General features: G+C 47.9%; 1 protein-coding gene across 1 annotated transcript; it reads right to left on the bottom strand.

The window, feature by feature from the left end:
* On the bottom strand, positions 1–8511 carry ZC3H11A (zinc finger CCCH-type containing 11A). The gene is made up of 15 exons (XM_009077258.1): positions 8458–8511; positions 8109–8228; positions 7206–7329; positions 6586–6789; positions 6267–6383; positions 5994–6074; positions 5513–5623; positions 4806–4868; positions 4508–4600; positions 3542–3982; positions 2960–3012; positions 2124–2272; positions 1229–1400; positions 758–825; positions 1–265 (listed from the first exon to the last, which is right to left on the bottom strand). The coding sequence occupies exons 1-15, from the start codon at positions 8509–8511 to the stop codon at positions 1–3; spliced, it is 2115 nt and encodes a 704-aa protein (XP_009075506.1).
* Positions 8512–12322: the final 3811 nt, after the last annotated feature.

Genomic DNA, 12322 nt, shown 5'->3' with positions numbered 1-12322 from the left:
TCAACTATCAATCATCTCCGAGAGTTCCAGCAGGAGGTCATCCTCATCCTTCCCTGGGTCCAGGTCAATCTCTGCTTCCAGTTTGCCTCCTGAGATTTCCCAAATAAGCTTCTCAAAGTCATCTTCTACCGACAGAGGTGCCTTGGCAGAGCCTGTGGAGCTCAGCCGACGCATCTTCATCGGCCCTTCAGAGGAAGAGGAGGCTGAGCTGGAGACCTCTGGCTGTGCCAGGGAATCTGCCTGGCTCCCCAGGTGGAGCTCAGGGCTGGGAATAACAGGAAAAGAGCAGTCAGTGGGTGGCATTGCTTAACCAGAGAGAGACTTGCTGCAAAGCAGCTCTGAAAACTAGTTTAACCCTCCTACAGCTCAAGCTGCCACAGGGACTGTGACCCCGTAAACTTTTACAGTCAGGATGAGCAGCTGCAGTTGTCAGGTTGGGGATTTACCCATGAAGACACATCTGGGAAGGAAGGTTTAGTGTTTGTAGCAGAGACTTGAGTGTAACAAGGGTAAGAAGTGAAGCTCTGCAGCCCTTCAGAAAGGCCAAAAACCCACTGAAAAATCTACTCCAAACTGCAGTGTTTTAAGAAAACAACCAAAATTCTCATTGCTGCTATAAAACCGTCTCAGATTAACAATTCCTTTGTTGGGTTAGGGCACTGATTATCTCTGGACTCCAATTTTCCACGTGTGATCAAACCCACTTGTTCATACTGAAGTCACAGAGGTGAAGAAAAGGGCAAGGGGTGGTTGGTACCTGGTTTGAGGCTTCTCCCTGCGAGGAATGGAGACCAAATTGTCCTCTGGGAGAGCAGGAGCAACAGCCTGGAAAGAGAGAAGACAGATTTTATCAGACAAAGGTAAAACCTTCAGTAGGTTCTTCCCCTGCTGCTTCTCCCCCAGCACTGCTGAGCATCAACCAAAACACAGTGCCAGGGCAGGCCCAAAATCAGTGATCACTTGGAGGTTTACTGATTTGCTCTTTTTTAAGGACTTTCTAAAGGTCAAAACCCTTCAAGTACAGAGAATTCAGAGCATCGTGCAAACATTGCCACTGATCCAATAAAGGCAGCACAGTGCTGCAGCCATCCTGCACACACACTCCTGGGGGCAAACAGGAACAGACCTGTGGAACAGGTCAGTTTTCCACCTTTTTCTCTAAGAGGTGGGGAAAATTTGGGGATAAGCTGTCCCAGGGAGCCAGTGGTGCCTCAGGCACTGTCCTTACCGCAGCTGCTTTCTTGGCTGAAAGCTCCTTGGTGTCCCCACCAGCAGCACTGAGAGGCTTCACTGCCACCACGGCCGTGGGGTGGCTCTCAGGGACATTCCGTTTCAGGGGCTGCTTTGAGGAGGAGGTGCCTTTCCCTTCCAGAGGCTTCAGGCACACCTTAGATTTGGCTGGAAAAAAGGAAGAGAGAAGTGACTGAACACTTGTTTTGCCTTGGGTTGAAAAAAAAATCAACAGGTTATCTTAATAGTTCCATAATCCTAAATCACAGAGTCATGGAAAGGGATTGTAAAGAAAGTCGTGTTCCACCCTATGCCATGGGCAGGGACAGCTCCCACCAGCCCAGGTTGCTCCAAGCCACATCCAACATGCCCTGGAACACTCCCAGGGATGGAGCAGCCACAGCTGCTCTGGGCAACCTGTGCCAGAGCCTCAGCACCCTCAAAGGGAGGAGTTTCTTCCCAATAACCAACTTAAATTTCCTCTCTGTCAGTGGGAACTCATTCCCCCTTGTCCTGCCACTCCAGTCCCTGTCTGGCTCTCTTGTAGCCCTTCGGCTCCTGGAAGGTGCTATGAGGTCCCCACACAACCTTCTCCCTCCAAGCTGGACAGCCCAGGACACAGCTGGTTTCTGGGCTGTGAGCACACACTGCAGCTCAGGGTGAACACCCCCAGAGCTGCTCTCAGGAACATGTCCCAGGGTAGGACTCAACCCTTACTTTTAGGTCTGCGCTCTGGGGGCTGAGCTGCCTTTTTCCGTGGTGGCTCAGCTCCCTCCTTCCCTGGGTTCTCAGCACCATCCTTCTGAGGCTTCACCAATTTCCTCTTCCCGAGCTGATAAGCTGATCCTGAAACCACAGTGGATTCAGGCCTCCCTGATGGTAGAGTTTTTTCCTTGGTTGGTTTTTCTCCTGGAGTTGGCACAGCAGTTGTTTCCCTCTGGAGCTTCTCCTCTTGGCGCAGCTTCAGCTGGTGCTTCTCCCACATGATCTCCTCCAGGCTCTTCACCTGAACTGCTGAGGTAGCTGCACTTGCATCTGAGGGCTAGAAAGAAGGGAAAGAACAGGGTTAAGAGCACAAAAATCCACAGAGGTTTCATTAGGAAAACCTGGGTGGCAACTCCTCCCAAAGGGCTCCACGTGGCACCATTCAAATCCAACATTCCTTGCACAAAATGCTGCCTGTAACCAGATCCATGTTTTGCCATGGAAATGCTGCTCAAAGCCTGCAATTCCCAACACAGCAAGCTGCTGGAATAGAGCACAAGCCTCCAGCTGTAACCTATCCATTCTTTTTCAGGCATATACAGCCACACAAGCTACTCCACACACCCTCGGACAAAGCTCCAACCTTCTGGATTCGAACACTCCACTTGGAATTTGAAGTTATCCTTGAAGTCTGAAAGACACTGAGAACAGAATTCTTCTCCCCACATCAACCCCTGGTGCTAACAGGTTTCATTGTCAGGTATCTCCAGACTGATTCCAAGTTTTACTTCATTAATGAGGTCAAAGAGACGATTATGGTGCTGCCTGGAACTGTTGGAAGTGACAGAACTTGGGATTTCCCTGCAGCAATTACCCAATGAGGAGAGGTGGGAACACACTCAGACTCAGGCACTGAGTGTACAAACACAGGGCAAAACTGACCAGAACTGTTGGGATTTTATGGGCACACAAACAAAACGTGACAGAACTGATCTGAAATTTGTCCATCTTCACAGGAACTCACCTCTGCAGCTTTGGGGTTCAACTCCACTATCATTTTTTCGTCTCTTCCAGATGCTGTAGGACAAGCAAAAGAGAAAAGTATTTAGTCACCAGGGGAAGTAAAGAAACCTGGTTACACCTCCATTTCCTCAGGGTGTGCATTTCCTCATGTCTAATACAGGGACAGCAGGAAAGGAGCAACTCCTGCAGCATCTGATCTTCCCCTCAATCATATCCTCTCTTCTCACATGGTTATACAACATTAACACTGAGAACTTCAATGTCCATGCTAAGGAGTTGTTACATCCTTCCCAGACACATCAAGGAATGACATGTATTCCCAAGAGAAAGGTAACCTTGGATTTTGCCCAGGGAAGATCCCATACCACAACCAGAAGGCAGAAAAGAGAGAAATTAAGACTCCAAAACTCCTCAGCAGATGAATTTCCCAGTGGGAAATACAGAAAATAGCATGAAATTCCTGGAAAATAACACTGTCCTTTTGACTCAGAAGCCACTTTCCTGCTCTAGTGTTCAGAGCAGGAAAAGGCAAATGGAATTTGTTCCAGCAGGGAAGCACTTTCCTAGGGTAGACCCTCCTTACCTGTGAGCTTTGTGACCCGCAGGAGCTTCCTCTCCCTGAGGGCAGGCTCAGGCTGGGCAGGGGCAGCTGGAATGTTCTCCCCACTCTGCTGCATCCGCAGAGCTTTCTCCCTCTTGATTTCTTCCAGGGTTTTAATCCTCACTTCCCCAGGGGTCTTGGCTCTGCCTGGCTCTGCCAGCTGCACTTTGCCAGGCACAACCGTGGCAGGGAGGCTCTGCCTCTTGGGCTCAGCCTCGGGTTTGTCCTTCTCCTCTTGCAGCCTCTTGCGGCTTTTCTCGGCCAGAGCTGCGGCGAGGGGGTTGATCCTGACGGCCGGGGAGGGCCTGGGGGTGGGGCTGGGAGCCTCGGCCGGGGCCTCTCCGCGGCGCTGGTTCGCCCTCTCCAGGCGGATCTCCTCCAGCGTCTTCACCCGGATCTCCTCGATGGGCTTGGCAGCTTTCCCTGGCAGCACCAAACCAAAGAAGCACCAACATGAGCTCACAGAGTCATCAAAGTCAGGAGAGATCATCCAGTCCGACCGTTAACTTGTTAACTCACTTCCAGGGCTGGAGGGAAGTTCATGGGAAGGCAAAAGGGGAAGGGAATTTATTGTCCAGTTCTTACCTGTCTCTGTGCTGCTCTGTTCAGAGGGCAGCCCCAGCCTCGCCTTCAGCGACTTCAGGACGTGGACTGAAAGATAGAACAGCAGAAGTTAGTGAGGCTGCAGAAATCCCAGTTGGGTGTTCCCACTGGGAGACGAGACAGGAGATCACTTCAGTGGGATTCAAAGTTATTTTCAGCCCACAGCCAACATAGAATTAATTAGGCTGGAGGAGACCTCGGAGTTCATCAAATCCAACCACCCACCAGAAAAGCCCTAACCCACATCACCAGGCAGAGAGAGCCACGAACCAAAAGGAGCCCAGGACACACAGACAGTTCAGGAATGCTCTGGGTGCCACATCCAGGTGGGTTTGGTACCTGTGCCTCTCCTTGGAGCTTTGTCACTGTTCAGCAGCTCTGTCTTCCTCCCCAGCCTCTCTGCCAGGTTCCTTCTCAGGGGAGGGAAGGTTTTACCACCTTCAGGGAGACAGGAAAGGAGAAATGCTCTCAGAACCTTTCTGTGGAGGAGAATTTCAGCCACAAACTTCAACCCTTCCAGCTTTATTTTCTGATATAACAGACAATATTTGCTCTTCCCGCTGTCAATCCATTTTCCTCCCTCACACAGCAGAAATATCTGTAGATATGCCCAGGTTTGGGTGAGCTCAGAAAAACTTCTCACCTAAGAGACCCTTGCGTTTTCCCAGTCTGTCAGGAATGTTGAGCTGGATCACAGGATCCACCCCTAAAACAAAGAGAGAACTCTCCAGTGCACAGAAAGCACAGCAGAAAGCATCATCCTTCCAGCCCACGTCCCAAAAACGACCCCTTGGCAGCCAAACCACACGAACTGCTGATGGCTGTGAGTTGGTTCCACATGTTTCTGCCTTTAAAAGGAACTGGTGACTTCCTTGAAAAGGAATTTATAGAGTCATGTCACACAATGCCACCGTCAGCCTCTTCAGTGCTGCAAAAATTGGCCCCTTGTCTAACTCCATCTTCTCCAGGTCCTCCCTTCCATCACTCCTGCTGTTAATTAACCCCTAATTGCACTCTGACACCTGTTTTGCCATCAGCATCTCTCCCTGCTGTTCCTGCACTTCCACACATCTCCCTCAGAGTCCAATTAAGCACATCTGAGAGTCTGGAGGATGTGATAAGATATGATTAGTTGTGACTTAATGACAAAAACCTCCTCTTGATCTTTTACTGCAACACAACAAACTGAGCAGCTACAAATTCCAAACCTCTCCAATACATCCAAGGTCTTCAGGCAGAAAAGGGTTTTAATTAGCAAAGGCACCAGCAGCCTAATGTGAATTGTCTTAATTAGCAGTTAATTGTCGGATTGAGGAGCCATGAGATGGAAATGATAGCATTCACTCTCACCTTCCTTTGAGGACAGAGTCACAGTCCTCAGCACTGTCCTTACATTTTCCTTCTCTGGCACAGGGATTGTCCGAGCTTGGAGAGGATCAACAGCAGCTCCTGAAGGACCTTCTGATAGGAACATGGCAAAAAATAGGGATGTTTAGGGAAACAACCCAAGCAAACCACCACCAGGCCCAAGGACCTAAGTTATTCACTGCTGCCAAACACATAACAGCCAGTGCATGTCAATAGGAGATGAGTATTCTCCCTTGGATTTGCCCTTGGAATTCCAAGCAGGAACAGCAGCTGTTTCAGAAAACAGATCACATGCCAAAATAGCTCAAGGCCCCCAACAAAACATGGAAGTGTGTCCCTCAAGCAGCTCCAGCTGCAGGAATCACCTCCTGCAAGGAACTGCCCTCAGCAGGGCACAGCAGCAGACCCAAAGCTGAAGGCAACAGGAGGCAGGAGAGTAAAGAAGTAGGAGATATTAACTCACCACCTTGTTTTTTGGCTTTTTCCTTCAGTTTCTTCAATTTGATTTCTTCCAGTGTTTTTATTCCGAAGTTTAAATTGTCATCTGCAAGCACAGAACAGTTCATGGAGTCAAACTTTAATGGCTCATGTTGGGAGCATAATCCTCAAGCTTCTCACAGCTCACAACCTTCCCCAAGGGCTCTGAGTGTCAACACTCCTCACGGGCAAATGAAGAGGTAGTTAGTTAGTTGCCCAACTCTCCTCCCAACCCACCCTCCTGCAGCTGCTGGAATACCTTGCTTGGTGTTAGCATTGGATTTCCTAGTGGAAATCAGTCTCAATCCATTATGGGTTTCTGTGGCTGGTTGCTGGACAGGAGTTTTTGTTTCTTCTCCTTCCTCAGAAAGTTGGTCTGGAAGGTAAAAGCACACTGGTAATTTAGGGAGTTGGGATTAGACAAGATTTTTCATATTCCTGTAACTCAGACAATGACATTTCCATCTGTAAGAACACTGAGGACTCCACATTCTCCTCTGGAGCTTTAACCACTATGTGCTCCGTGTGATTTACAGATTCACACCAGTAATCCCTTGAGTAAGGACAAAAATTCTCACCATCATCATCTTCGTCGTCATCCGCAGCATTGATGACAACTGGAGGGTGTGTAGGACTTGGGACATTTTCTGAGTTCTCCACTTTCATCACCCCCCTGAGCTGTGGGGAAGGGTTGGACTGCACAGACAGTTTGGTTTGCTGCAGTAACATCTGAGCCATTTTCACATCATCCTCTGCAGACTCGGGTGGACTTGGAAGTGTAGCTGGAGGGAAGGGACATCACCTTTCAGTGGGCACTTCAAAAACTTTGACCCCAACATTGCTACTGTTGGGGTCAAAGTTTTTGACAAAGTTCTTGTCGACCAGATAAGAACCCACTTGGCTACTGACTGAGTTTCCTCATTCTCACCCCTGGGACACCACGAGCAGTGACTTCCCTTCACACCCATCTCCCCACCCTGAAGGATCAAACCAGGGCAAAGGAAGCTCAAAGATCACAAAACACAGAGCTGAGCATGAAAATCCATGCACCTTCATGATCACACCCCACTTAGCTGAGCCTCTGCCTGCACCTCATAAATCAACAGCTCCTTGAGCCTCTGAGGTGTTTGCCCCTCCCTTAAGTAACAATCACACCTGATTCTGTAGTATTTAAAGAAAACAGGAGTGAGGAACTCACTCTTGCTCGGGGGTAGGAAGAGTCCATCAATGTAACGTCCTTTGGTGTGGTGGAAAGCACAGTTGTACTTCTGGCAGCCTCCAGGCTGGTTCTCCCAGTAACAGGCAATCTCACTCCGCTTTTTCTGAGGGCACAAGGAAATCAGAGCTCAGGAACTTTCCCTGGGATTTGCACAGAGACTCAGCCTCCCAGCCTGTCACAGCCAGGCCCAGTGCAGTGTTGAAATATCATTCCAAAGGTCAGTTTATCACTAAAAATACTTCAGGGCACATAAACCTGCAACAGCTCCACATTATGTGGCTTTGCTTTCCTGGCACTCAGCTGGAGGAAAACTCTCAAATGGCAATTCAGGGTGGGTTAAACACATATAAATCCCAAATCACGGAATTATTCAAAGAAGAAAACGTCTTCAATTGTCCAGGTTAAATCACAGGATCCTGGATGTTAAGGGGTTGAAAAGGACCTTGTAGATCATCTATTCCCAACCCTCCCTGGCCACAGACACCTCCCACTAGGCCAAATCTACCTGAATTCATCTTTCAGAGCCTTAGTTCCTTTCCAGATTTTTTATCCCAACCCTGGACTACTCCAAGGGGTCACAATAATATGCTCTGAGGAACATCAGGGCAGAAGAGACTGAAGGGCCCTTATCCAGCTCAGCTCCCAGGAGCTGTTTCCCTCCCTGCTCCAGCATGTTGAAACACAGGGCTGCTTTTCCCTGTGGCTAAGGGAGTAACTTCAGCACTACCACAAACATTTCTTGCCGAGATACACCTTAAAAACCGATTTGAGCAGCCAATATCCCTTTGAAGGAAGTCAATGGACCAGGGAGAAGCACAGGGAGCCCTCCCCCAGCAGTGCCTCGGGGCGTGGGGTGGGAGGAGCTGTGAGGCAAACACTCACATCGATCTCCATGTGGCGGAACCTGCAGACATTCCTGAAGCACCGACCCTCCTGCCAGAGGGTGCACACAGTCTCACTGCCCAGGGCAGCCTCGCAGTGGCGAAAGGCACAGCTGTCTCCCTGCAAGGCACAGGAAATCAGCCAAAACAGGCACACAAAACCACACAGCCTAGAAAAAAAACACACCCTCCCTCCGATTTTAGCTGAGCTGGAAGCAGAATCGCTGTGTTCATTAAGCTCACAGCAATCTGTGTGTCTCCTCACACTCTTCCCCCTCCCTCGCTTCCAGACTGAGGAGGGAAAAGCAAAGTGAGAACAGAAAAAGCAACGCCAAGAGTCCCAAACACACCTTGTTGCAGGTAGAATAGAAGTAGAAGTAGCAGTCGTCTCCCTGGTTGGACATATTGGATAAACTCTTGGAATGAGCTCTCAGGGTTTGCTCTCAGAGTTTGCTTCCAGGGTCTTCCTCCAGACTTGGCAAGAACTGGCTTCACTCTCTGGGACTCAGAGACTTCTCTGGCATATCAGTGAAACCTTCTTTTTATAAGTAATGCTAGAAAGAATCAAGACATGAGAATTAGTGGAGCAATTACCATTTTCACAGCTGCTTCTGCTATGCAAAGTCACCTCTGGAGGAGGCAACGACTAGAGATGAGTTGGTCACAAAAACTAAGCCACATTTGTGCAGAAGTTTGTCATCAGTTCTGTTCTGTGTCTTGGAGCAGACAAAAACTAGTGGGTGTGGCTGTAGGCCCAAGAGAACCAGTTCTTAGAATACTGGTCAGAATTTGGAGGGATAGATTTGAAATCCCACCTTAATTACTACAATTAAATAATCATTACAATAGCAATGAAATCTTTGTAACATTACAGCTCAATAATATCACCTTTAAGAACATCACACCTTAAAAACTGCTTCTTCACAACATCACATCTTAACACAGTTTCTCAGACACCTTAAAAACTGCTTCTTCACAACACATCTTAACACAGTTTCTCACCAGTATCACATCCTACTGCCACATCCTTTGAAATCATCTTATCAATGCTACCTTTGCACCATTACAGGATTAATCAATCACTAACCATAGCCACTACTAATTTCTATCAGGTGCAACTGACACCTTCAATCTTCTTCTCCAACCCCTGAATGACAGTAATTTGCAATATTACATGGTGAATCCAGAACTAAGAATTTCTATTGACTACAGAAACTGATGTGAGGAAAAGGTTTTTGCTGTGAGGGTGGTGAGACCCTGGCACAGGTTGCCCAGGGAGGCTGTGACTCTATGATATTATATATATATATACACATCAATTTGACCTCTTGATACATATAGAGACAGATATACACACACAGATAACCAGATACATTTAACTGATCCCTTCAACATTCCTTCCCAACCCCAGAGGATTCCCCAGCTCACACACCTGGACAACTTCAGCACACACATTGATCTTGCCAGACATCCAGTTCCCTTCTCCTGTAGGCCGAACCAACACTGAGTCCATGAGTTAATAACAAAGGGGTAGAAAGAACTTTCCTTCTCACATTGCCAAGGGAACCTCTCATCCACAAGTCAAACTTAGGATGTGCTTTTTTAAACATCTTACAACTAATGGAGGAAGCAAGTCCATTGGGATATGTCAGCTGGAGACAGCCAGGGTTACTTAGCTCTTCCAGAAAACACAAAAAAAAACAAAAAAAAAAAAACACCACCAACAAAAAAAAAGCCTCAGTGCACTTAAAGATGAACTTGGGATGCAAAGTGGCTGCAAAAATGAGGCTCCATCTTCCACAGCTGGGGAATGGCTAATTTGGGTTGGCTTTTAATAACTTAACATTCAGTAAGCTGCAATTTCTGGTCTTCCAAGATTTCTTCACCTATTAAGAAAACACAAAAACCTTCCCCCCCACACTGTGTTACCTGCACAGCAAACCCACAGTGTGTACAAACACACCTGGTGTGCTCATACACTCCCAGCAGGCAGCAGAGAGGCAGAGAGGGAGAGCAAAAACCAGCAGCAGTTGGGGCTGTTTCCCACAGCAAAGTGTCCCATTTGGAGGGAACTGGGGGGGAAAAATGGGACATCTCCATCACATTTGGGTGAGATGAGCTCCAGGTGATGCCACGAGGAGTTTGGGGTGATGTGGGTTGGGACCAGCACACAAACATGTCCATGCACACGGGATGAACACACACACAGGGAGACATCCTTGGGAATGGTTTCAGCCCTCATCACACAGCTGCAATCCAAGAGCAGGAAGGAGAGAGCAGAGCAGGGACACAGCAAGCTCTGGAAGCAGGGAATGCTCACTTGGCAAGTGGCATGGCTGCATGAGGCCTGGGAGCTGAATGACTTGGATTTGAGGGAATAATTTGGGTTTGGTATCAAGGCCTACAAATTTGCCATCACAAACTTCCCTAATCCACATCTCCATCATTATCCACTGCTGCAAGATCATGTGGAGGTGGTTTAGGCCCAATCCAATTCACTTCCCTAATCCACATCATCATTATCCACTGCTGTAAGATCATGTGGAGGTGGCTTAGGCCCAATCCAAGAGCTGATGAGTTTTTAGAGCCACCAGGAAGAGATTTTATTGAGCCACAGCCCTTTTTTTTTTTTTTAAAAAAATGTGGAATCATACAATTGGATCCTTATTTTGCTTTAAAAATGCCACAAAATCTGCAACCAGACCAGAACAAGTTCAACTAGGAGTGTTTCCACCCCTTCCACTGCACATTCCTGTGCCAAGGGTTTGACTCTTGTGGACACAAGTGAATGGAATTGTTCTTACAGATCAATGAGAAATGGTTGGAACCTTTTTACTCACGCAAACACTAGTGAATTTTCCTGGGTTTGGATTTTTTTTTTGGCAGGGAATTTTCCCAAATCTAAAAGAAAGAGAGGAAAAATTGAGATCTGGTGTTAGTTGCTGTTTGTTCACTGCTTGCCAAAGGGAATAAAACAGGAGTTAAGTGCAGATTTCCTTCCCTTCCTCCCATCCATGATTACTCACTCTTGACCTTTAGCACCTCCAAACAGATTTTGTATCATACAGATTCCTCTGCATCTACTTCTAAATATTCCTGGAGCTCCTTCCTGTGTGGAAGTTCAAGGAGACACATCTTCCCAAGTGTTTTTCCATTGCTATTAAGAGTGAATCCAATTTCAAGCCCCAAACTGGATAGAGATTAAAGGTGATTTCCTGCCCAGGGCAGGGGGTTGGGACTAAATGATCCTTAAGGTTCATCCTAACCCCTTAACATTCCTGACCACATCCACCAACACCTTCAGCAAAGCTTAACGTGCCCAATTCCTTCTGTTTTCACTCCCAAACCCACTACCCCCAGGGAACCTCCTCCTTCACAGCCCAATAAACACTGGTTTATTTGGGAAGTGCCTCCCAAGAGCTCAAAGCCACCCTTAGGAACAACCTGGAGGCTCCACACGAAGAGCCAAACATCATTCCCTAACCCCAACACGGAGGGAAGCAAAAGAGAATCCTCAGAGCTCCAACTCAAACCCAACAAACATCACCCAGTGGAGCTGCTTTAAGAGAGGGCTAAGAGGAGAACCAGAGTTAGTCACATCCTGAAGGGAATTCCTGGCTGGAATAAGCAGCAATTAGGTGACTGCTGCAAGAGGAAGGCACAAGGTTTAGCCTGAAAATAAGGAAGTTCAGCCTGGAAATAAGGAGTTTTAGCCTGGAAACAAGGAGGTTTAGATTAGAAATAAGGAGGTTTATCAAGGAGCTGCTCTGGGATCATCAGTTAGGGCAGGGATAAGCCCTGGGATGGGGGGGTGGGGAAGGGAAATAAGAAGGTTTAGCCTGGAAATAGGGATGTTTAGCCTGGAAATAAGGAGGTTTAAATTAGAAATAAGGTTTATCAAGGAGCTGTTCTGGGATCATCAGTTAGGGGAGGGATAAGCCCTGGGATGGCAGGGGAGGGAAATAAGGATGTTCAGGCTGGAAATAGGGAAATTTAGCCTGGAAATAAGGAGGTTTAGCCTGGAAACAAGGAGGTTTATCAAGGACCTGCTCTGGGCCCATCACTTAGGAGAGGGATAAGCTTGGGATTGGGGGGGCGGCTCAGGCCTAGCCTGAGCACAGTACACCGAACTTCCCCTCCACAAATCTACGAGGGAACACACACCTCACCCCTACCTCACCCTCCCCTCATCCCAACCCCATCCCAACCCCATCC

Source organism: Acanthisitta chloris, unplaced genomic scaffold, assembly GCF_000695815.1.
Source record: "Acanthisitta chloris isolate BGI_N310 unplaced genomic scaffold, ASM69581v1 scaffold13296, whole genome shotgun sequence".
In the NCBI taxonomy this organism is placed as follows: Eukaryota; Metazoa; Chordata; class Aves; order Passeriformes; family Acanthisittidae; genus Acanthisitta; species Acanthisitta chloris.
This window is presented reverse-complemented; position numbering and strand designations above follow the sequence as displayed.